At 38.0% G+C, this 26,259-nt stretch overlaps 2 protein-coding genes across 3 annotated transcripts in view; both read left to right on the forward strand.

The window, feature by feature from the left end:
* The window catches only part of IQGAP2 (IQ motif containing GTPase activating protein 2), a 101,603-nt gene extending 87,319 nt beyond the window's left edge, over nucleotides 1-14,284 (forward strand). Inside the window, exons 24-35 of one of the 2 annotated variants that reach the window (XM_062512847.1) lie at nucleotides 359-499; nucleotides 849-933; nucleotides 2,367-2,599; nucleotides 4,242-4,374; nucleotides 5,780-5,882; nucleotides 6,767-6,908; nucleotides 8,621-8,708; nucleotides 9,585-9,797; nucleotides 10,621-10,781; nucleotides 11,685-11,816; nucleotides 12,819-12,927; nucleotides 13,391-14,284. In XM_062512847.1, coding sequence (XP_062368831.1) covers nucleotides 359-499; nucleotides 849-933; nucleotides 2,367-2,599; nucleotides 4,242-4,374; nucleotides 5,780-5,882; nucleotides 6,767-6,908; nucleotides 8,621-8,708; nucleotides 9,585-9,797; nucleotides 10,621-10,781; nucleotides 11,685-11,816; nucleotides 12,819-12,927; nucleotides 13,391-13,504 — 1,654 coding nt within the window. In that variant the 3' untranslated portion in view covers nucleotides 13,505-14,284. Of the gene's footprint in view, nucleotides 1-358; nucleotides 500-848; nucleotides 934-2,366; nucleotides 2,600-4,241; nucleotides 4,375-5,779; nucleotides 5,883-6,766; nucleotides 6,909-8,620; nucleotides 8,709-9,584; nucleotides 9,798-10,620; nucleotides 10,782-11,672; nucleotides 11,817-12,818; nucleotides 12,928-13,390 lie in introns of both variants that reach the window. The other variant, XM_062512845.1, reaches the window with a different exon arrangement.
* Nucleotides 14,285-17,915: 3,631 nt separating this feature from the next.
* F2R (coagulation factor II thrombin receptor) lies at nucleotides 17,916-25,900 on the forward strand. Its single transcript, XM_062513147.1, has 2 exons — nucleotides 17,916-18,267; nucleotides 24,406-25,900. Exons 1-2 carry the CDS (start codon nucleotides 18,207-18,209, stop codon nucleotides 25,611-25,613), a joined length of 1,269 nt encoding a protein of 422 aa, XP_062369131.1. The 5' UTR covers nucleotides 17,916-18,206; the 3' UTR covers nucleotides 25,614-25,900.
* The last annotated feature ends 359 nt before the right edge of the window (nucleotides 25,901-26,259 follow it).

Genomic DNA, 26,259 nt, shown 5'->3' on the forward strand with positions numbered 1-26,259 from the left:
CCATGAAACCACTTAGTCTTTTTCTTAAGTTTTTTACTAACAGCATGCCAGTAACGTTGCAGGCCTTTGATAAGCTGTGCTGGGATGGGGATGTGGAGATGCATGCTTTATATTTTTATTTTGTTATTAAGGGAAGGTACATGCTAACATGTGCACCTCCAATTAAGCAAATTACCTCCAAAAAAGGAAGCCAAACAATTTAGACTTCTACTAACAAAACCCAACTTCAGTTGTATTTTTCAGACTTTTGATCCCTGATGGCCCTTACGAAGAAAAAAAAAGTAATTTATTCTTAAATGTATTTAACCTGGTTGAATGTTTGGTTTTGTTTTTTTTTTCTTTTTTTTTTGCATTGTAGCAAACTGCCATATGATGTGACCACAGAGCAAGCATTGACACACACAGAAGTGGTGAATAAACTGGAATCATCTATTCAGAGTTTGCGAGCAGTAACTGACAAAGTTCTCACATCCATATTCTCTTCTCTCAATATGATGCCGTAAGTGCTGAGTTAGGACTCTCCAAGTGGCAGTTCATGTGCAGTTCACTTCAACATCTGTGATGGAGATCCTTTCTAATCCTTTCCATGCTTTCAAAGGCCTGTGATACTGCCTCTCGAATGAGTTGCCCAGTAGAGGGAGTGGTTTCCCTGCCTCTGCCCTGCTTTAGCAGCCTGGCAAACCTCTCCCTGTACTTGAAACCTTTTATGCTTTTTTCCATTATCAACTCATTCTTGTGTTTCAAGGGAATGCACAGAAGCCAGTAACTTAAGCTGACTAGAATGGTTGCTTTGTGTTTTCATCTAAATCTTTTCCAATATTTTGCCTTTTCATCTGTTCTACATGTAGTTATGGAATGAGATACATAGCCAAAGTTCTGAAGAGCTCACTCCACGAGAAATTCCCGGATGCAACAGAAGATGAACTATTAAAGGTAGACTTGTTAGGGCAAATTGCCAACATCTTGTTGTTTTAATGTCAAAGTGGATTTTTTTTTAACACCAAATATTCTAAGGAACTGGGAAAGCAGCATTTATTGAAGGAAATTTGGCATTTCTTATTGAGTTTCAAAAGGGCTGAGGAAGGGGAGAAGGGAATTCTGTTGCCACAATCTAGGTGTGTTAATATGGATGCTCAGCAATTCTTATGGAAGAGGGTGCTCAACCTGTTTTGGAGAGTAACTGTACTTAAAAGACTGGCGTTTATCTGGGTCATCCTGGGGCTTGGGTTTGTAATGAGGTCCTTGTCATCACCAATCCTCTCATTGAGAACACTGTAGTCCTCTTCTTTCTTTCTCCCCTATCTAAAGTTGTTATCATGTTAAGAAATTATAATTTAAATCCAATGAGGAAAAGTTTGAGTAGATTGTGCTACACTTGGATCACATTACACTTAAGATGCTTGTAGAAGTTGTAGAAATGGCATTTGTACAGACTGAAAAACAAAGTGAGTGATAAGTAAGGTACTGGCACAGTGGCCATTGTTACCCTACCAGAGCCATAGTGTGTCTTCAGAGGACTTAGGGGAACTGCTCCACAAGCCTTCCAAACAGCTGAGAGACTGACAACCCTGTCAAATTAGGACTATTTTGTACTTCAGTAAAGACCCTTTTATTGGTGTTGAATTACGTGGCTCTAAAAGGTTTTCATTTTAACAGAACTTCCCTATTATTCTTCACTGTCCATCACTCCAGCAATACAGATTAAAAAAATTGCTCAGCACATTAAAAAGCTTAGATAGTAAATGGAATACCCACTTGAAAACCTTTAAATGTGTAAGTTCTGTAGGTGCATACAGATGTGCTAAAGCAAATTACAGAAAGCAAAGTCCTGCCTGTTTCTGAGACCAGGAATTCTTTGAAGTTGTCATCTTCAGAAGCTACTGCGACATTGTTACAGAACTGCAGTTCGAAAAATCTGTTCTCTAGATTTCCAGGACTGCATTGCAGTTCAGTCCCTCTGGGAAATAATGGGCCCCCTTATCAACAAATATGTTAATTGCTGTCAGTATCTGCAGCACTTTGGAGAATGAGCCTTGGGAGTGGAACCTTGCAAAATTTAGAAGAGTTGTGTTTAACTCCATGCCTTAGCTTTAGCTTAGTTCAGCATTAGCTGAACTACAGCCAGGATCAGATTGAAATGTGGTTGTAGGAGTCCATAACTGATGTTCACAGAGGTGTTGTAGGAGGAGTATCATGTAAAGGACCACACGTTCTTCCAGTTAGCCCCACAGGTAATGTGTGTCTTAAGGATTCTTCTAGAACCAGTTCCTATGGTCTAATTTAGAAGCAGAAATGATTGGTCGTGTTTTGTAAGGTGTCATTACTGTGTGCAAAGGGAAGATCTCTTTTTTTCTCTGTTTCCTTAGATTGTTGGCAACCTCCTGTACTATCGCTACATGAACCCTGCCATAGTTGCTCCTGATGGCTTTGATATAATCGATATAACAGCTGGGGGGCAGATACACCCTGACCAGAGGAGGAACCTAGGCTGTGTGGCAAAAGTCCTCCAGCACGCTGCTTCTAACAAACTCTTCGAAGGAGAAAGTGAGCATCTGTCATCTATGAACACTTACCTGTCACAGACCTACCAGAAGTTCAGGTATGCAAAGCCCTCACACATACCTACAGAGTAAGAGCTTTCCTCTAGGATGAGTAAGGAAGGTGGACTCCTTGTTAATAGGAATTTCCTGTTCATGGTTAAAAATGTTGAGTGATGGCAAAGACAAATGCTCACTGACAAGAAAACTGCAGCAGAAGTAACAGGTTGTATTTTCGCTTGTGCATTAATTTGAGATGTCTGCTGTCTTGGTTGCAGCTCCTTACTGCAAGCATAGAACATACTGAGGTAACTCATTATCCAGCAGAATCAATGTCTGCTTTGAACATTTTATCTGAGGAAGAAAAAATATTTGTCAGGAAAATGTTGCAGGGTTTGTTTTTATTCTGTCATCTTTGCTGACAGATTCTATATAGATATTATTCTTTTATCTTGCGGTCATAGGAAACGGCATGTTTTCCTACATTCTGGGACACAGGTTCTTTGGGGTTATTGCCCATTTTGGGGGGTGATTGGTATTACTGTCTGATATTGTTGAGTTTTGCAAAACCTTTGCACTCAGAATTTGTCTTTAGTGTCTGCCCTTCATGAAAGCAAATGCACTATATATTCATATAATGGGTTTCCTTGAGAGCTGTCAGCCATGGACACTGAGAAAATTCAACTTAGTAATTTCAATAAAGTATTTAGGGCATGACAGAAACATGAAGAAGCTATAAGGTGTAGAGAGTGTTATAGCTAGAATAATAAATGCTAATAAAAGAGTGCTACTTTAGTCAGCCCTTGATTACTACAAAAGGAAGAATCCCTCTCCTAATTAAGCTAATTTAAATATCTGTATGCCTGTATGCCTTTAACTAAGCCCTTCTTAGACAGCAATGGTGGCTGCCTTTAGCTGCCTGTTCCCTTCCAGAACAATATTAGCAATGTTAGCTATGCTAAAGCTATTAAGCCTGCCTAGATCTTTTACTTGGCATTTATGAACCTGTGCAGAAATTTGTTCTCACCCTTCCTAAGTCTTTGAGATCATCTGCCTCCCCAACTTCTGTAGCGATACTTAGATGTTTGCTACCTTTTGGTAGCAAATTAAAATTAAATAAAATTTTCCTGCTGTTTCATTGCATACCCTATTGGTCTTTATTTTTTGGACTTTACCAACACTTCAACCACACTGCTTTTTTTTCTTCTCAGAATTCTTATATTTATAAACAATACTACATTTTCTCTCATTTTGAGCAGCTCATTTTCTGTCTAACAGCAATGTAAACATTTGCAGGACAAATGGAAATTTTGTACATCCATTTCAATCAATTCCTTCTTAGTAAACCTCATACTGCAAAGTGCCTTCATAAAATAGGAGAAATTCTTTTAAAACTTCTAGGGCATTAAATAGATATTTCTCTAAGTCCTTAATATTTACCAAGTTTTCACTCCTCGTTTAGTAAGGAGGGGAAGAAACCCAACCCCTTTAAAAGTCTCCTGCCAGCTACCCAGGAAACAGAACACTTTATCATTCCTATTGACATGTTGCTTTCAAAAAGCTCCTTGAAACATTGAGGGTAGATTGCAGGTTATAAGAGAAACATAATGCATGTCAAAGATGTGACTGTGGCTTTTTTATACAGGCCAAATAAAGTGAATTTTTTAAGGGACAATTATTGAAGTCTTTCTCATTTTCTCTTAGGAATTTTTTTCAAGCAGCATGTGATGTTCCTGAACCAGAGGAGAAATTCAATATTGATGAATACTCTGATATGGTGACCCTTAGCAAGCCTGTCATATATATCTCCATTGAAGAAATTATCAATACCCATTCAGTAAGTCAATGAAAACAGACTAGTCAACAGACTATAGAGTAGAAATTATCACATATTTGCAGCTAAACTCTCTGGGAAAAGCTTAGTTTTCATTCTTTCATCTGAAATAATTTCTTCACTTCATCTCTGAAATGTTCTGAAGCTGAATATTAGATTTTTTTTTTCCCCTAGGAAAAATCCAATTGCTGCTTTCATGCAAAAGCATCATCCTAAATAATTATTAGCATGTAACACTTTCTGATGGGGGAAAGAACATTTATGTTCCTAACATTATTTCTAGCCTCAAAACAATCTTCTGTCCTGGGTAAGAAAGTGAAAGCAGTTTGAAGGAGAGCCTTTGGGAATAGAAATTGTATAGTGTGGCTCTGGCATTCTGTCACATGACCTGTTGGAAGCAGATGCAAGCATCTGATTTAGAAAAACTGATGCTGTGGTATCGTGCCTGTTCTTACTGTGGGTGAAGAACAGAAAAACAGCAGTCTGAAGTATGACTTAATAGGGTGTATGTTAAATGTTTACCACATGTTCCTCCTAAAACTGGGATATTACTCTGTTTCCTGGCTTGTAATATGTCCCCTGTGTGTCCCCCCCGCCCAAGTCAAGAAAAACCCCCACAACAACAATCCCCTGTCAAAAAAAAAAAAAAAAAGCCCACAAACACCACGAAGAATCTCTCTCCAATAGTGCCAGATAAACTATGGAAAAGGTACAACTCACAGTAGGCCACACTATAAATTAGTTTTATTCAAGTGAACTAAATCTGCTAAAAACAAACTTTCTGTTTTGTCTTTGTGCCTGTTCTTTTAATTTTTGAAATTATAAACCTATGCCTGCATGTAATGACCAGAAGTTGTATGTGAACATTAGCCCTGATCAAATACTCCTTTTAGTGAGTCTAATATCTGACATAACTTGTCTGTTATGTGCAGTGGGTGCTGCAGAGCAGCTTCCTCACTTAGAAAATAGAGTCCTCTCTGAAAGACTTCTCTGGTGCTGTTGTAAGCTACTGGAATGGATATACAGAAAGTTCTATGGATCGCCAACGCTGTCTTTATTCCTTTGCATTTTAAGGATGCAGCACCAAAATGCTCTGCTTGGGATTATCATCCTTTATTCTGTGATGATTAGGACTTCGTTAGTCCTAATTGCAAATCTTCTGTTCAGTCATGACATTTAGCACCCCAGAGACAATTGCTGGAGGAGCAACACAAGCTCTTTTACAGCAAGGGCAACTCTAAACTCTAGCGCAGAATCTAAGGTGCTTCCTGGCCTTGGAAAGGTCCTCCATAATTCTGATCATGCTAGGTCTGTGTTTTTCAACATTAAGTTTCCAGATATACTTTCAAGTATAACAATACCAGGAAATCTTTAACTGGATGATGATTTCATTCAAATTTGTTTATAGCTGCTTTTGGAACACCAGGATGCCATTGCCCCTGAGACTAGTGACCTCCTGAACGAATTGCTGGAAGGTTTGGGACCTGTTCCTGATATAGAATCTTTCCTTGGTAAGCTGTTTTTTGTCTTTATGGGTAACTTCATTCTAGGGGCAGTATTAAACAGAAGCTTAAGTACTCTTGTGTCTCTCAGAGCAATAGCATCTGCTTCTCTGTTTACTACAGGATTCTTTTCCAAACTCTTATTGTAACATTGCACCTTATATTTGAACATTTTTCTAACTGCAATACTCACTCTAAAAAATTAATGTGTGATTCAAAATCCAAATATTAGTAATATTTTGAGTGATCCAGTTGTGCAGATAGGAAACAAGTGATTATTTTTTTAGCAATCCAGTCTTAAGATTTGCTAGTGTTGGGTAGAAACTTTTTCAAAGTATATAGAGAATTCTAAAACAAGCCATTTTTTCTTTTGATACTTAATTATACAGATAAGAATCACTTTTCTAAAATTACATAAATTTATTAGAAAGTAATGCATTTAACTGATACTTAATTTGCATTTATTGTAGAAAACTGCTTAGAAAGTAGCTAGGAGCCATGCATAACACCAACATTCAAGTGAATAGCCTGTTAACATAGCTGCTACTCTTCTGTTTCCTTGTTATCACTGCATGTTAGGATAAAGGTTGTTATATAGCTGGTATTATTCTTTGAGAAGATGACATTGAAAGTCTTTTGCACATTGGGAGCCTTAAAAGCAAGGATTGGTGTAATTTCCACAATATTGTACATAGGCTTATAAACAGCCAAGTTATGGTTTTGATTGCTCAATGTCCCAAAAAAGACTTCTTCTATGTGGAAGGAATAGAGGTGCTATATAATAAGCTTAATATTTCTGATTATTTACAGTAATTCATCTAGGTACTTGTTTGCTTCATGTACTGAAGCATGGGAAAATTGGAAAACTTGGAGTAAGATATGTTTCCTTTTAGGGGAAGGAGCTGTTGATCCCAATGACCCCAACAGGGAAAGCACACTAAATCAACTTGCAAAAACAGAGATTTCACTGTCTCTAACAAGCAAATATGAGTTACGAGAAGGTGAAGATCAGGATCTCAAAAGTCTGATGATAAAGTAAGTTTTGCTCAAACATTTATATTCTGGCAATGGTGTTTGTTTTTAAACACTGCTTTTTAAGCATTTGCCCTGCCTAAGTGCATTTCTGAGGTGCTGAGTTCATTCAGTTTTCACAAGCCAGTTTGCATTTGGTGCCACTCAAACTTTTCCAAAAGTCAGAAGAATTGTCAGTTTTTCCAGAAAAAAAAATATATATTGCCATCTGTGTTTTGGAGCGTGACTGCATTATCTAACTTAGGAAGTGCTTTTTCATGAAGCTGTAAAAACACTCTGCTTTAAAATGCCCCAGCCTTGGGAAAGCAGAGCTGAAAAGCTCTAGACTTATAAGGGTCAGACAGTATTAACATGTGCTTTCCTCCCCCTCAAAAATAAACACTTTCCTGATATACTGTCCTTGGCCATTTAAAAAGAATGTAACTGTTACTTCAGCAGGAATAGTGCATGCTGCATGTCTTTATCCAGGAAAGAAAATAATGTTTATCCTGTCTGGTGAACAAATTAAAAAATGGCTACATAGATACTGTGGAATACAAGGCTACTTTATAGTAAAAATTAATTATATAACAGCACTCAGTTCCACATTATTGTCACCCATCTTTTGAAGTTATTTCAAGCTGTCCAGAGAAGGGATTGGCCTACTTAAGATCCTAGTATCATTTGAGTAAGGGGGAGGACAGGATGCTCCTCTTCTCTATTACTGTGCTTGTATGTACCTTACACAATGTGAAGGCAGAAATTTACATTAAAGGGAAAGACAGCACCAGTAACTAGGTAGGCAACAGCTAGGTAGGCAGCAACTAGGCAGCCATGGGCTGTAATTCAAATCTGATTCTATTAAGTTGTTTGGGGTTTTTTTAAATCAGAAATAAGTATTTTGGATTTTTTCCAATGATGTCAAGTTTTACTTCTGAAGAAGCAACTGTACCTAGGTAGACTATGACTTTAAACCATTAGGTTTTATCACAGCAATTTTGACAGTATTTAGACATCTTCCTTGGAAACTTAAGCTGCATCTTTAATTTTCTGGTAATTGTTGAGAATAATGAGCTATTTCAGTAATCCTGTCTTCTAAGTTAACAGAATTCTGTAGCAGGATGTTCTTGGAAGTATTAAGAACTAATAGGCAGCAGGAATGAGATAAATTCTTGCCAAGAAAAGAACTGGCTAACATATCAGGGTGTAGCAGCTCCCCTTCTTTATTAAGGAAATCCTGCTTGTCTGTTGTCACAAGAGAAATATCTGTCCTTAAGTGGTTTGTGTAAATACACTGCATCAAATGTAAAATTCCTTCAAAGTTCAGCAGTTGAGTGCATTTCCACTTTATTCAGTAAATATGACTCTTAAAGGAATGATGAGTAGCTCAGGCTTTTCAAACATTTTATTTCTGTCTGCTGTTCAGTCATGATCACAAAATCCACATGGGACTTGTTGCCTGTGTTTTTATTAACAGTTACTGTTTTACTGTGATAGTTTATCTGTTTTATAATATAAATGGTGGGAAGCTTACATGTATTTCTCTAGTCAGACTGTATAGAAACCAGATACTCAATATTATTAAGGAAAGCTGTGAAACATAAAAAGCTAGAAAGCAAATTTTACTAAGAATCCATAATAAAGGGGGAGTTTGCTACTTTTATAGTTGAAGAAATGACCTGTACAAGTCATCCAGTGATAACTGTTTTGTAATATCCATATATCCTTCTCAAAAGGACCAAAAGACTCATCGTGGATGTGATACGAACACAACCAGGGGATACGCTCTTAGAAATACTAGAAACACCAGCCACTGCACAGCAGGTAAGTGTTACACTGTGCCTGAACAGTGAAGGAAGTATTTTATTATAGCTATTTGAAAGCCTTAACAGTTCTCTGACAGCTTTCTCCATCACATTATAACAACGAAATTGTTTGTTGATAGTTTTAGACTATTCAGATTTACAGTCTTCAAAATATGAACTTGTATAGGTTTTTTTACTGTATAACTGGAAACAGCTTCAGAGGGAAACAAAAATGTCCTGCTGTGAGCTAGACTATACTAGATTCTTTTTTCTGTATTTGAGTCACTACAATGTGGCTAGAATATTTTCTTTACATTTTTTGTAAACATGGTCTTTTCTCTCCTATATTATACAATCAAATAGCCTCAGATGAATCTTTCTACTGTTTTTTTCCCCCCTCATTAAATTCAGTATTGTAACTCAAGTTCCCTGACCTTTTAGTTTATTTGCTTGATAGATGCAAGCAAATCTCAGGGAACTACTGCTATCCTTAGTACGGGAATTGAGTGGGAAGAGTTCACAACTGGAAGTCTTTCCTGTAGACCCTGACATGCAGAACTGCATGTTAATAATACGCAGATTATAGTGAACCTCAGTGTGTACGTATGTAGGAAACACCTGTGATATCTGGACAGTCTTCCCACAACTTGCTGAAGTCATTGAGCCTGGCTGAATTAGACATTTTGATTCATTCAAATGTATGTCTAGGTGTTGTCCCTATGTACCTAAGGTGTGTCCAAAGGCACAGTAAATGGGGTACTTTGAGACGAAGTGGTAATAGGACGTAAAGCCTGCAACCTCATTCTTAATAATATCCTTTGAGAATTCAATGTACTTAAACACTTCAGAGTTATCAAAATTGGGAAATAACTTTCTGGGCTTTTTTTTCCTCCAGGAATCTGAGAACTTGAAACTTGTGGAAAAACGTGCCATCTTAGATTCCAAAACTCCAGAGAAAATGAAGCACAGTCAGTCTATTTTTGAAGATGGGCAGCTACCAATAGAACAGAAGAAAAGGAAAATTCAGAGGAATCTCCGGACATTGGAACAGGCAGGACTAGTGTCTTCAGCAACTAAGTACCAAGAAATTATAAATGAGATTGCTAAGGTAACTAGAGTGTTTCCCTGCATATATACAGTTTTTAGCATCTAGTTAAATCCATTCCAATTAGAGAAGTAAAATACATCTTTTTCAGGGAATGCTACCCTAAACTACTGAAGTATACACATATGAAGCAAATTGTTTTTTCCTGACAAAATAAGTGAAAGAGTACACTCCTGCATAACAGCCTGAACTGAATGACAGAAAAACTGCAACCTTTGTTATCCAAATCTGATACTGAATTTGATGCTGCCAATGATTTAACTCTTCCCCTATAATGTTTCAGTGTAACTTTGTATATTTTGATGGTAATTAGAATTGCCCAGTGTTGTTCCAATTAAGAATGGCGCTGGTCTTGGTAAGGTTTCAAAAGACTTAAATCCCTATGAAATATTATTAGATTGGTATTAACAGTAATCTGCTGTGGTTGGGCATGACACAAGAATAGTGGGCCAATGCAGTGCCCATACTGAAACACAGGAACTGTTCTCAACAAATCCTATTCCACATTCACAACGCATACTGGCCATAAGAATCGTACTATATTGAGCTATCTTTAGCACAACAACATCTTTCTTATGAGTTCTGGGTCTGTTAGGCCCTGTAGAGCACAGACAAGTTCAACACTGCTTGTATATGTAAGTAGCAATGTGATTGCCATGCAAACAAACTCCCTACAGGTACTGTTTTTGTAAGAACTAACATAATAGTTTTGTGCTTTTTCTCAGTAATTATGTCAGATTTTGTAATTACAAACTGGAATGGTAATGAACTGAGGCTTTTTAAAATTTCAAATTAATAAAACAATTACATTAATAAATTTATTTAGGATATCCGGAATCAAAGAAGATACAGACATCATCGAAAAGCTGAATTGGTGAAACTCCAGCAGACTTTGAATGCACTTAACTCCAAGACAGCATTTTATGAGGAACAAATTAATTATTACAATACCTATATAAAAACTTGCTTGGACAACTTAACAAGAAAGTGAGTTGAGTCTTCCTTTCTTTTCTAATGTGTCTTTTAGTGTTTTTTATCAAGAGGCAGAGCAGGTGTTTATCTAAAGTTTTGATTCCAACAGACTGACAATCTCCACAAGGTCCATGAGCATTGTAAACTGCATCAGCATCTGGAAATTAAAGCCTTGCATTTATTTGACTGTCTTTTAGAAAGAAAAGTCTGAGATGTATAGATTTTTTTTCAATATATTTAATTGGTGCTACTTTGCAGATCCATTTGCATGCTTGTAGGCCATGAAGCTTTGGGAAGTAATTGTTGATTTCTTCCTTCTTTAAAAGGTGTGGGGTTTGTCTTTAGGATGAAAAAGGGGGAAATAAATGCCTAAATAATTTTTCCTTTCAGATATAATGCAGTTACTTGAAATGCCTCCACCAATGCCACCAAAATGTTAAAAGTGAAAACATTTTACTGATATGAACAGGAATTTTCCCAGTGCACACTTCATTGAACCAAAAATGAACTCTAAGTACAGAGTATTTACCATTTATATCACCTTAAGTTTGCAAATTGCTATTTTAAACTGAGGATTGTGGACTCTTTAGGGTTAGAGTTGCATTTCACAACAGATTTGAAAGAAGTGCTAAAAGATTATTCAAACTCATTGGCAAGATGTTTAGATGATTCACTGTATGCTAAAAATGCTTCTAACTCCTTTTTGGGATGTTTTTGGGTTTTTTTTTTTTTTTTTTTTTTGTTGTTGTTGTTGTTGTTGTTGTTTTTTTATTATTATTTTTTATTAATTTTTTTTAGAGAAGTTCAAGAAAGAGTGAAAGAAAGTTAAATATGGCTAGAAGAGTAGCTGGAGTGTTAAATATGTGACAAATACACCAAAAGCCAGTTTTCTTGTTCTCTTTCCAGAAATTCACGGAGGTCAATTAAATTAGATGGAAAAGAGGAGGTGAAAGGAAGCAAAAAACTGAAACAGACCTCACTAAAGTACACAGCAGCAAGACTTCATGAAAAAGGTGTTATCCTAGAAATTGAAGATCTTCAAACCAATCAGTAAGTGCGGTACAAAACAATTCTGAGCATTTTCTAATCAACAATTTCTGAAGGGGCCTGGCTTTTGATAAAGGAAATCTTAACAGTTTCCTGTGCCACAGCTAAAATTACCTCAGGCTTCTGCATTCAGAAAGATGCTAGAGTCTAATTGTCATAATTTTTTACTTTGTACCTTGCTCTATGATTACCTTGGGAAAATATTTTCACAAGCCAGCCCTAGCACTGTCTTACATGGCCAAGTACAAGTCTGGCAGCAGACTCACTATTAATGATCACCTTTTTAAGCTACTGTAGCAATTTTTTATTTTCATATTGACCAGTCACTTTCAAGTAACTTAGTAAACCTCAGGTTTTCTTCTCTTCCTCACTGTGGCAGGATGAATGGATGTTTTGAGGCTGTGGTAGTGAAAGACTTCCATTCCTTGTGCCTTCCCATCCATCTTTTGCATGGAAAAGGTTTTTCCAGGTTTTTTTTTTTTTGTTTGTTTGTTTGTTTGTTTTTTTCCAAGCGGATTCATCAGGTAGAGGAAGCCACACGTACCTGCAAGGAAATGCTTGGGCATGGCAGAAGGAAAATCGGGCTGCCCTGTTTCTATCCACTGGATGTTTGATCCAATTTGTTCACTGAACTGCCTTTTGTGTGTGTGTGCGTGTGTTTTGTTTTGTTGAGTTTTTTGTTCATTGGTTTGGTTTTGGTTGGTACGTTGGTGTTTGGGGTTTTTTTTTGGTTGGTTGGTTTTTTGGGTTGGGTGTTTTGGGGGATGTTTTGCCAATACAAAAGAGTTCCAAATTCTGTATTTCGTACTATCAATACACCAGAAGGTCTCTAAGAAGACACTGCCATGGAGTGTAGGGTGGGAGGGATGGAGTGATTCTTCTAACACCAACAACAATGCTTGTGGTCAAAGTTATCATGTGTCCTGCAGGCTTTTCCCCCAAAACTGTCTCTGGATTATATGAAACTGCACAGCCTATGTATTCAATTACCTTTCTTGTTTCAAGGTTTAAGAATGTGATGTTTGATATCACACCTGGAGAAGAAGTGGGTGACTTCGAAATCAAAGCAAAATTTTTAGGAGTTGAGATGGAAAAAGTGCAACTCCATTTCCAGGTTTGAACTGTGTTACTTTGCTATATAGCTGCTGTTGTATTTCTTGTAACTACAAACTTTTCCAGTATTTTTTTCACGTGTATGCATGAATCAGTCAATCAGTACAGAGCAGCAGCTCATGTACAGAATAACTGTATAACATCTGCAGGATGCTGGACATGAGCATTGAATTAATGCTTATACTGGGGCAACTACATGGAATCAACCACCACATTAGTTCAGTAGCAAGCAGGAAATACTAAAAGAAAATGGAAATACACCAAAAAAATATTTCTTCTGGTTTGTTGTTAGTGACCATCTGCAGCTTAGGATCTAGAGGATGCATAATGTTTTCTACATGTATCCCAATAGCTGTTTACAACTGTTTATGTTTTGAAGAACCTAGAGTTGGTGATGTTCACCACATCTTGTCACTGTAAGATATGGATTTAGAGAGACACTAATTATTTTTTTCTCATTTCAGGATTTGCTTCAGATGCAGTATGAAGGTGTGGCTGTAATGAAAATGTTTGACAAAGCTAAAGTGAATGTGAATTTGCTCATATTCTTGTTGAATAAGAAGTTCTATGGAAAATGAGTACTTTCAGATATCACGGACTTCATCAACCAGTGGGAAGTCTATTCAGTACTTTTTTGCTTATAAACATTTGAAGTTTGTCCTTGGATGCTTCTAACTTTTAAAAATACACCCTAAAACACCAAATGTTTAGAGGAATGTATGCAGTGCCTTTTCAGCATTGATAACAAAACAGAAAACCAAGAAATCGATGCATTTAAACAGTTCCAGATTTCATTGGTGTTGGTACTTTTAAATCAAAATATTATTTAGGACACAGAGCTATTGTGTAGATTTTAAGGTAGGCAGAAATTAATTTCAGTTAAATATATAAACCTCTTCCTATTGAAACATTTTAAAATTACCTCAGATATATAATATAGTTGATACTAGATTTTAAGTATTTACCAAAAGAAAACCTAATTTGTTTCTAAGGGATAGTTTGAGCAAATATTTAGTTACATATTAGGCCTATTTTGTGGCAGTTGTCAATTGCAAAGCAAACTTATTGTGCAATTCAAAAAATTTTATAGGTAATTATAAAGTGACAATAACTACTTGCTTCACAAAAATATATTTTGCGATTCATTCCTACTAAATGCACTACTGCCTCGTGCAAAATGACATTTTCTACTTTCACAGCCTTTGGAGTGGTATTGGGGAAATCTGAATAGCGAACAGTTGTTCAGTTTGAAGTATTTGAATACCTAAATTGTGCCTGTCTGTCTTTTGTTTTGTTTTGTTTTTTAAGAAAATAAATGCAACAAGATCAGTATTTAGATTGGGTTTTTTAAATATTCTTTGGAGATTGTTCTATGTAAAATAAACATTACCTAATTAAACCAGCTTGGTCCCTATATTTAATTTCAAGGAATTGTTGAAGATGAAGTCTAGGTGGTAATTGAAAGAACTTCCTTTAGTGTGTTTATAAAATTGCATGTAATTAAGCCTGACTGTCCTCAGTACACTTGGGGAAAGCTACTTGGCAGTGAAGACTTCATGGCCTTTATGCCATTGAATGTGATGACAGTTTTGGTTAGGAGCTATCACTCATACCTACAGAGCAAAGGTTTGTGCCATAGGTAATGTGAGCAATAGAAAATACCTTTGTCTCACTTTTCTTGTGACAAACACTTCAAAAGACAGGCAGCGAGACATTCTGGAATTAATTATAAAAGCAAATATTAAGTAAGTATTAACTCCGGTAAGGGAATAGAACAGTGTTAAGTATATCACTGGCAGATATATGGATTACAAGCTCAGCTGATACACCAACTGATCTGAGATATTACACAAGCTGAAAAAATTATTACATTTGCCAGAGATATTAATTTATGTATGACATTAAATTTGAACACATGACTACTTTAAAACAGTTAATACCCCTAATTAAATAATTTAAAAACTACTACGTGATTACATTTTTCTTCTAGCTGGTTATGCATAAGCCATTTTAATGATATAAATGTGCTGTATTGATACCCTGGTTCACTTAAAATAGCTGGATAGAAAAGCAAAAATAGTGCTTCACTTTTCCTTCCAAATAAGAGAAGTGAATTTTACTTGAAAATTAATTAAATTCCCAATCTTTTGTTCCCCTTTCTATTGCTATATTTTTAACACACACTAGCCGAGCACTAAATCTGCCACAGGTGTGATGCTGCTCCTAAGAACAGATTCTTAACGTAATGTGTCAAAAGCCCAGAGATGTGCTTGTGGGACATGCCAGAGCCTCACAGCCTTTTTGGGAGTAACTCACTCCTGGATATGCAATTTTGTGTGATACACTTGACACATCTAGTATCTGCCTGGTTCTAATGCAAATAGCACACTCCTTGGTTACTTCCTGGAGTAGGCAAGTTAGAAAGCTTCTTTAGGTCCCCACATAGTGATAAGTGTGAATGGTACAGTCTTTGGGACACCATGCCCCTTCTCCAGCCATTTCCTGGGCTTCCTGTTCTTCCTAGTGCACATCAAAGACTAATTTCCATTTAATTTCTTTGAATTCCTTTATAAGCTTTTTTTCCTTAATTTAGGTAGTTCCATTTAGGGCCTTGTAACTGAATAATATGAACCCTGCTCTACAGGACTGACCACAATGTTTTCCAACTCCACATAAGACTGATGGTGGTATGAGGTGTACCACACGAATGAGCAAAGTGATTCTGTTCTTGCCCACTGCTGCCCAGTGCTGCTGACCCCTACGAAGTACAACAAAAAAGAAACACTTTTTAAAGGCCAGTGTAAGATGCAGTGTGGGGACTTCAACATTATATACACCTTGCTGAAAGCAGCTTCAATCATGAAATGGTGGTATGGAAAGACTTGCATTGCTGGTTCCAAATCTGAGGGGAAAAAAAAAAGCCAGTATACCTGAATAGGGCCTGTGCATCAGTTGTCACTACAGGAGAAAATCGACAATTTGCCTATGTCTCAACTTTGTCCTCTTTAACTGGTGGTAGTGAAATTATAATATGCAATAGTCTTAGTCTGTCAACCCCTCGGCTTGCATTTTTCTATCACATGTCTTTAGAATTGACTAAGACTGCTCGGCAGCTAACTTAGTTTATTTTGGAACTTTTTCAAGGGCCTCTTGAAGATACAAAAGTATCCTCAAAATTGCAGGACAACATCCTTCGGCTTAGTCCAGGCAGGCACGAAAACCATCACAAGCACTACATTTGTTTATTCTATTTCCCTTTGCACTGATCAGCAGACCTCCTTTAGCTGTCCATCCTTCCTCTAAAGCATATAGGAGTAAAACAACAACCTTCATTCCCAGAAAATCCAAACACTGACAGTCACATGTGATTTCAAAAAGTTTATAACTAGACACACAGCTCTCTACCTTGACGACTGGTTTCCCTGCCTGAGGTATGTTTCTATACTCACCTTTCAGCTGTAACTACCCACCCCAACACACACTGGGGTAATCTGCAGAATTAAAAACTAAAGCTTCAGAGTTCATGAACTCTTCACCTCTGCTACAATAAATTGATCTTGAGAGGAAGGAGCAAGTTGATTCACAAAACTACAGGATACAAAACTTAAATTTGATTTTCATATGCAGACATAAAATTTAACAAGCATGGCACTTGCTGTATTTATAATAACTAGGTTACAACGATGAAAGGGCATAGGCTATGATGTTTCTGATGTCTGTGACTAAAATACTCCCTGGGGGTTCAATATGAGTTTCTTTTCATATGTTTCACAAACTCTGTAATCTAATTTATACCGCAAGCACTGGTGCACTGGTTAAGATTTCTTGAAATGTACAAAAAATACTGGCAATATATGTTATTTGAGAACCTGAGTAATTTTTATGATTACCTGTTTTAGTTCAGTTCTATTTGGGTTTAGAAAGTTCCTGTAAGAGCAAACTATGTATATGTTCATAGAACTGTGAGACCACATAAATGACCAAGAACAGCTTCACTTTCTCTTCCCAGATAAAATTATTACCTCTGATTAAGATATTTTCTAAACAGATGAATAGTTTAATTAAGTATAAGGCATTTTTTTCTAGGTTCCCTAGAGCATGTGGTATGATAGAGCTGCAGAATGGCTGGCCAGCTGTAAAACATTTATTTATTTCTCGTTCTATACAAATGGAGTCACTGTGAGAAGAACACCACAGAAACAGAACTTACCAGGAACCAGTATTTATGACTAGGGAAATTAGTTTTCCATGTTTTTTATTCTCCATTTAAAGCAAAAGCTGGTACTTCTGCAGTAATAAAGGCACTTCATCTATATAAGCAAGTTCAAATCAGCCTTCCCCTCCGTCCTTTTTTTTTTTGGTCATATTGCTGTAAACAGAAGAATATACAGTTGAGTCATGGATAGCACACCCTAGCAAGCCGGAGTACCACCCACTTTGAAGCTTCTGACTGTCTTACAGAGTTAATACAAAGCACTTAATAAGCATCAGTGGGATGTTTTTAAAGCAAAGCATCAGAATAATAGCTAGAAAATTACCAAAGTATTTTCCTATACAATTTAAGTTTCGTAAGTTTCGTTTCAACCACCTCTCGATTCACGAGCATCTCTAAAGGAGTGCAGAAGCTTTCCAGTTTGTCCACGGCACATGCCACTGGACTGGGGAGGGGCTCCACTTTCTCGGGGATTTTGGAGCCGCGGACAGGGCTGCAGCGCTGGGCAGTGAATCACTCTCGGGTTGCCCTGCGTTTGTAGAGCAGTCGGTTTACTGAACACAGGCAATACAAGCTTGGACGTCATCTCCTTTATACGAGCTAGATCAACTGTAAGGGGCTTTTCTGAACCAGCGTGATCATTCAGCTGTGAGTAATGTAGGCATTTCATCTGGCCTTGGAACTGCTCCCGTGAGGCTTTCGGACTGCAAATTTGGCAAACTTATCTTAGAGTAATTCCTCGAGCATAACCTTTTGTTCCGAAGCCGCCCGAGCCCGCCACCGCTTCCCGTGTCCCAGCCGGGCGCGGGGGCCGCGGGCCGGGCTGTCAGTCCTGGGGGGCCCGGGGCTGCCCCAGCGCCTTCTCCTCCCCTTCCTTCCCCAGCTCTCCCCTCCCCTCCCATCTCATCCCGGTGCCGCCGAGCCCCTGCCGTAGGAGGAAGTCCCGGTACGGCTCTTCTCCGGCCCCAGCCTTCTGTGGGCTGCGTTCGCCAGCCCCGCGCTGCCCGCACGGACGGACGGACGGACGGACGGACGGACGGACGGACTGCGGGGAGGAACGCGCGGCCATGCGGCCCCGGGCGCTGCTGTGCGCGCTGGCGCTGCTCTGCTGCCCGGCGCCCCGGCCAGGTGGGTGCGCGGGGAGGCGGGGGCCGGCCGTGCTCCCGGAACGGGGACAATAATCCAGCAGCGTCCTAGGGCTCCGCATCGTGTGCCCGCACGGAGCCCCGGCCTGGGCCTGCCGCTCGGGAGCTCCAGTGCGACTTCGGGACGAGTTTTCTTGGGCTCTTTGTGCTCATGGCAGCGGCGAGGACAGGCTGTCCTTGGTGGTGAGGATGGCTTGGAGTGACGCCTTAGCTAAGGAGGCGGGCAGGCAGTAGCAGGTGGTGGTGGAACGGACCAGATGGGCGAGACTTGCAGCTGGATTCTCTTAACCTTTCATTAACAACGTAAGAAGGAGGAATGCCAGCTGAACTTCTAGGCGGTACAAACTTCGGGAGACCAGCCAGCACAAAACCGTTCAGAATATCCACCCCAAGTAGATAGATGAGTTTCGTGGTTATTTCATGGTTATTCACTAATAGCAACATCGGTACCCTAACTGGTGAACCCATGGTGAGCCTGTCCAGCTCAGAACTTGTTAGACGATGGAGATGCTGAGGTAAGGAAGGTGAGAAAAAACATGCCTGCAGGTAACCTCATACCTTATGGTGGAGGTACAGCAATACAAAGGATTGTGCATTTAGAGATTAGCACAGGACTATTGCTGTTTTGCTTGATTCAGTTCAAGTTTTCTTTCAATCAGCCAGTGTTGATAGTGCTGTTGTAGAAATAACTTAGTCCCATGAGATGGCCTCCAATAAAACCTCAGGTCCTCCATATGTAAAAGGGCTAATTAGATGAACAGCTAAGAGGAAATCTGAGAGCATAGTATACTTTGATAGACCTAGTGTTTGTAACTATGCTGGAAGGGAAGTATCAGAGAGGGAAAATAATTTTTTGCTAGACAACTTTTTTGGCACAAGGACAAGTGGGAATGAAGCTGTCATGTTCATGAAATCATGTTCGTAGGGGAAAATATCTTTTTAAGAAAAGGGGGTGCTGGTGTAAAAGACAAACTATACATGTTAATGCTAGGAAAAAGATTCCTCTGTTGGGTGCTATTCTTTCAGTTAGTTGATGTACAACAGAACAAAACCTGATCATCTGAATATGTCTTCTGCTCTTGTGCTCACTCCCATTGTTTTAACTTCCCCACTGTCCTAGATAACCTTCCTTCTTTTTACCACAATGTACTTGGTTCCTGTTACCCATGCAACTGTTGTATCCTGAGATCTGCTCTGGCCTTGATCTGCAGCTTCTCTCCTGCTTTTCCCCCACCCTTCACTATGCAGTTACCACATTACTGACGTCTGCTGTGCCTTTGGGCAGGTGAAAGCACTGGTTTGGCAGTAGGTTGGTGTTAAAGGATGATAAAGGAGAGCAAAAAGGAGCAGATACCCAATTCCAGGAAAACAATAATTCAAGAAAATATGTTCAGATTGCTAGTACATGAGTTACATAATCTAATAATGAATTCTCTGTAGATGGAGATATGAACTCATAAACAATTCAGTTTTAGTTTTATAAAAGCAAATAACTGTGTCTTTTTGCTCATTATTGTGTCTGCCTTCACATGCCTAATTTATGGGCCACGGAGTAATTTAGATTCTAGATGCTTATCACTTCAGGTTGTGCAAAGGGGAGATAAAAGAAACCTATTTGTTATAAACTAGCATGCAGCTGTCACCACTAATGCCCAGAAATTAGTATTAATTGTTGTCCAACAGTACATGGGGAATGTATTTAATTGGCTTGTGCAGAAGCCCATTCTCCAGTCTCTCAGATCACAAAGATATCCCTTGGGATATGAAGTCTGCTGTTTTATAACATCCTGTCCATACTTACGGGGCTACAGAAATATTTTTCAAGTTTCTTCTGGATCTCAGGACTGCTTTTTAAGATTGGTCAAAGCTGTTGCATTTTTGCTCTCTAATTCTTTCACAGAACGGTAATGCAGAGTAGTCCCTTGCATATGAAAGTAGACGTGAGAAGAAATTACAACATAACTGTATTTTAAAAAAATATTAGGGTAAGCAGCATATATGTATACAGACTGTGAGATGAACAATATGTAATACTTGGTAGAAAATAGCATATTATGGATTGATAAAATTAATCACAAACTTGCTGAGGTTTCTAGAAATTTGTCTATGTCCTTGTTGGAGAACTGATGAAAAATCCACAGGGACTAAAAGAGGACTTAGGGCAACTTGAGTGTCTACAGGCAACTGATTCTACATAATTTTTGCTTTTTGAAGTACTTGTTGGACTGGAGGCAAAGAAACAGCTCTGCTTATCATTCAGTGTCCTGAATACACACACCACAAGGAAAAAGTGTCAGTGCTTTATCCTGCTGTTTCTTTGTTCATAGTTTACTTTGTTACTTAGTTTACTAATCTTGTTCTTAATAATCTTGGTTCTTCCATACCTGTTTAAATTTTATAGGAGTTTTGACAGACCGGTTAGTCTCACTACTGATGTGACAGTTACTATTTGTTATAAAAATAGAAATCAGCCAAGCTTGACTTCTTCTAAAAAGACTGAATGACAGCCTAGAAAAATAAGATAACCCTTTGAACGCTTTCAATCATTATACAAGCTTTACTTCTGTTTTCCTAACAGATTATTTGAATGATTAAAAAATAACTAAGCTGTAGTGACATATGTTTTAGAAAAATTATAGCTTGAAAACAGCTAGAAAGAATTGTTTCACAGATTCTGGTGTAGTTGTAGCTATCAGTAGTCTCACAACCTTTTCTGTAGAGCTACTGTATATTGTACCATATATTATTACTCTTGTACTAACCCAGTCTAAATGTAACGCCTCTTTCCTGTACTAATCTTTTTGTCTGCTATAAAGGTTCATTAAGATCTTTTGAAATAATGTGAAATTATTTCATCCTGTTCCCTTCTGTGAATAAATCTCTATCTTCAGATCTGTCATGTAAACACTGACATAAAAGGAATACAAAAGGCAGTATCTGTCTTCCTTTCTGTTTCAGAAAGTATGGAGTGCATATTTTTTCTAGAATTACGCAGACACTGTCATACAAGCAGCTTGGCAAAGGAAAAGAACTGATACATGGCTGTGAAGCTTCAAATTAAATTTAGTTTAATCAAGTAAATTTAACTCACCATTCTTTTTATTATCCAGTGGCACAGAAATAGCAAGTGTGATGCCTCATTACATTTTTCCACAAAGCTGGCTTGCAGGTAGTGTCATGTCATCTAAGTTTGAGATGGGAACATGGATTGAGAACAGGAGTCAGCAAGGAGGTGATGAAGTTTGAGTTCAACTCTCAACTTATAAAGCCTCTGCTTATATAAAGAACGCATACTTTTCACCAGAGATTATTATTCCAGAGAATTTTAACTAAACCTAAATTATTTGTAATTTTTTGTTCTGATTTATTGTAATAGAATTATATTTTTAGAAAATTTTTGAAATGGACTAAAATTAAATCCTTTCATCTAATAAACTTGTTAATAACATTTCTCCAGGGATTCAGGATATAATTAAAATTCTTAGCAACGTTCAATTAACTGTAAGCAAGAGCTAAGACAACGGCTTGTAGTCAGTAAAAGGAACCTGTCTCAATCATAGCACTTTTTTGTTGTAGCATATTTTTATATTGTTCTCAGTTAGGAGTTAGTAATGAGAAGTGTGTCAGATTATCACTGAAGGCATCTGCACTAAGAGATTTAACCTCAGTCATTAAGGGTCAGTGACTGACTGGGTTGCTTGCTAGTTCTCAAAAGTGTGAAACTGCAATACAGCTCAGGTCCTTGAAAGTTCAGGGATCCTGGGATGAGAGAGGTGCTGGTGCCTCAGTTACCATATCATGCAGTGGTAATCTTGGCAACACTGCTCCTAACTCCAGGCTTTGTCCCTCTCTCTCTTCAAGTCTGTTTATGTCTTGTATATATCCAAAAACATGCATTCCTCACATGGAACCTTATCACCTCTTTGGTTCTCCACACTGTTCTACAGTGGTGGAGAAAGCAAGAAGGACATGTCAACCTTTGGGGGACTAAAATTATCATTGTCTTCTCTTTCAATAATTTTCTGGTTCAGAAATAAATACTCATAGAATTCAAAGTCTTAAATTCATAAAACCTGCATGTAGTGCAGATACAATAGGTATGGTTCACAGATTTTTCCTCACTTTTAGTGATGTCTTTACCGTGGAGACAAGCTTCTGGGCATATGAAATCAGGGGAGAGGTGGGGGGCACATTAATTCAAGTACAGTTAAAATCCCCAAAAGAGATGAATACCAGTGGTGTAATTTGTGATATATTTACACTGCAATGATCATTAAATACAGAAAATCTCCAAACTCTTTGATGTCAGCTACAGGCTGAAGTTAGAGATGAGATAGAAAAGGACTTGTGCTGCAATTTAACTGCTAAGCTAGGAGCTAGACTCTGAGTCATCCAACGGCTTGGACTAAACTTATAAAGTATTATAATTAAGGCTCTATAGTTTTGCCTGTTTGTGTTCTCTTCAAAAAGACAGAATAGACCCTTGTATAAATGTGTTTAGTGCCTTTCTGTGCAGTCACCAAATCTCACGTACTTTTGTCATTTCTGCTTCAAACTACATCGTTCCTACTACTGTCTCTGTAACAAGCTCCCGGAGTCCTTTTTTCTAACCGGCAGAGGTTGCAATCTAGACACTTTGCATATGAAAACTGTTCTCTCAAACACTTCCCTTTTGTCTCTCTGCCCCTAGAATTCTGCTGTGACACAGCGTGGTACATAAAGCACAGCCACTGTAAATATAATCACCAAGTTGCCTTACCAGTTCTCTGATCTCGTCCCACATTCAAGTCTGAATTTCACAAAGGTCTATGCCGGCTAGGGCCTTTCTCTCACTGCTTGTGCACAAAGGGAAGTAACTGGCTGCTTAAAGCTGCAGCCACTCTTTGTCATCTGCCTCCTCCAGATGCTTTGCTTAAAAAAAAAATTGTTTCAATTACTGTAGAACAAATAATTGCTTCTAACAAGCAGCTTCTTACACAAGTGAATCATAACCACATACTTTCAGCTCAGAGATCTGAGCTAAGACACACAAATTTTTATTGTAATTGTTTAATTATTTTAATTGGTTTATTTTAATTTTATTTTTATTTTAACAAAGGATCAGTTTCACAGTCAAACAGGTGATTGGTTATTTGAGTAGTTGTAACTTTATCACTTCTGTCTACCCACAGTTGAATTATTCTATGGCAAAGCACAGTAAGCCAAAACTGAAAATGACAGTCTTACGAAATATTTCTCCATACAAACAACTTTGCTGAAATAATGCCTGAATAGATATTTTGCTAGGTTGTGGTTTTTTTCTTTTTTACATAAATAACCTCCTGCCACACATTTAACGCTTTATTGTGCTGATTTCCTGGCTTATTACATTCAAAAAGCAGAGATACCCTGTCCTGACTTAGCTACCAAACCATGCTGTAGAGGGAACTGTAGGCTTCAGAAGTGTCCCAGGGGTACACCAGACACATGCTGTCCTCCTAACTCACATGTCCCACTCTGGGTTAGGATAAGTAAAACTTGGGAAGTATATCAGCCCATTCTGTGGCTACCTCTCTGTTGCAAGCGAAAGGTCAATCCACATATACCTTGAAAATGGCTCTGCCATCTCTCTTGATGGAAGCCTCCAGGTTGAGTAAGATGTCTCCAGAGCACACAGAAATATTTCAAAACCATCATGTTTTAATTGTACTTTCACCTCTTCGTGATTTTGATGGTGAGTAGTTCTAGTAGGAATTTTGTGGATGACTACTGGTATTTATGCCAGCATCTCATTTCTTACAAAATGTGTGAAGGCTGGCAAATTCCCTGTTGTGTTTGTGTTAAAGTTGCCCCAAAGAGAGCATAGATTAGATTGGATCCTTAACCATAGCTAGAATCACTACTAATAAAAGCTTTCAAGCTAAGAGATAGGCAACAAAGGAGGAGATATGACCCAAATTTTTAGCAGGAGGAGCTAAAATAAAATGGCTGACCTGTGGGCAAGCTGTGCTTGAATCAGAAGTTAACCTTATTATTTTGTATACCTAATGTAATCTTAACTTTCCTTCTTGAAAGATGTTTTTCACTTCCCCATACCATCTAAATATTGTCCTATTAATCTTAATACTTTCTTACTTTTCAGGCTTTCCAAGTAACAGCAGCCTCATAAGACCAGGCCTCAGAAGTTTTTCTGTACGTTTTTCTTCCAGTCCAGAGGCTGATCTTATACCTATTGATGGTGATACTGAAAATGACTTGGAAGTTGGATCACATGCCACCAATCAGACTGGATCATACCCACATGAACGACAAGTGATGTCAGTTCAAACAGCAAGATACCTCACTAGTCCGTGGCTGACTCGTTTTGTTCCTTCAGTTTACACCCTAGTGTTTGTGCTGAGTCTCCCTCTGAACATTACAGCAATACTCGTGTTTCTGAAAAAGATGAAAATTGAAAAGCCAGCTATAATATACATGCTGAATTTGGCCCTTGCGGATGTTCTCTTTGTAAGTGTGCTTCCATTTAAGATTGTTTATCACTTTTCTGGAAATGACTGGGTTTTTGGGCCTCAGATGTGCCGTTTCATCACTGCTGCCTTCTTCTGCAACATGTACTGCTCAATAATGCTTATGACGAGCATAAGCTTCGACCGCTTCTTAGCAGTGGTGTACCCCATGCAGTCCCTGGGGTGGCGTACACTACCCCGTGCCTCACTGGTTTGCTTCATCATATGGCTTGTAGCGATAACTGGGGTTATACCTTTTCTCCTACGAGAGCAAACAATGGAAATACCCAGGTTAAACATAACTACTTGCCACGATGTGCTGGGAGAATCCGAACTTCACGGCTATTATGTCCACTTCTTCTCTGTCTTCTCTTCTGTGTTTTTCATTGTGCCATTTATCATTTCTACTGTCTGCTATGTGTGTATCATTCGCTGTCTTAGTTCTTCCACCATTGTTGCAAAGCAAAACAAGAAAACACGTGCCTTGCTCTTGTGTGTGGCTGTTTTTTCTGTTTTCGTTATTTGCTTTGGACCAACAAATGTTCTTCTCTTAATTCATTATATCCATTTTTCATATGACAACAGCTTAGAGTATCTCTACTTTGCATATCTACTCTGTGTTTCTATCAGCAGCATTAGCTGCTGCATTGACCCCTTTATTTACTATTATGCTTCTTCTCAGTATCAGAGACAATTTTTCAGTCTCTTCAATTGTAAAAAGACTTTTGACCCTAACACTAGTAACAGCAGTGGCCAGTTGATGTCTACCACTAGTAGTAGAAGAGCTACATTGACTACTACCGTGAATAACAGTGTCTACAGGAAACTATTAGCAGTGCATTGAGATAACGTGTTTTATAATAGTTTGATTTTTACACAGTTGCAGACAAAAAGAAGCCTGTTATATCCAAGAAATGAAAAATCTTAAACCAAGTTGTTGTATGATACATAGCTTTATTGATCCAATATAGTAATACACAATTCAAATTAAAACTTCGTGTGTGTGCATAGATATATATAAATATGTATAGTATATGTAAATAAGTTAACGTAGAGGGAGAAATAATTTTTTAATAATAGTTGTTGACTGTTTTTCAAATAAACCTTTTTCAGTCAAATCCTTTGCATTGTTCAATTTATTGTAGAAATCCCATTTTAGTATTTTGAACTGTATCTATGAGGTTGAATAAATTCCTGTATATGGAATCACTCCATTCATCCAGATGTTCCTGAAAAAAAGTGAAAATAGCTTTCCAGCCTTTTTTTTTTCTCCTCCTGTATGTCATTATTTCTAGAATTATCTGTTAACTTATTTTCTAAGCATTATTTTGAATTTTGGGACACTGAAATTGTTAATTTTTATGTTTTTACGTATTCCCCTTCAAAACAGTCTGTATGGTTTTCAGAATGTGAGGAACCAAAACCCAGCTGTTGCTTGGTGTAATTGTGTGACATGGGAGGTAGTTTCCAGCAGCTGGAGCTAGCTTGTT

The sequence above is a fragment of the Cinclus cinclus genome, chromosome Z (assembly GCF_963662255.1).
Source record: "Cinclus cinclus chromosome Z, bCinCin1.1, whole genome shotgun sequence".
NCBI lineage: Eukaryota > Metazoa > Chordata > Aves > Passeriformes > Cinclidae > Cinclus > Cinclus cinclus.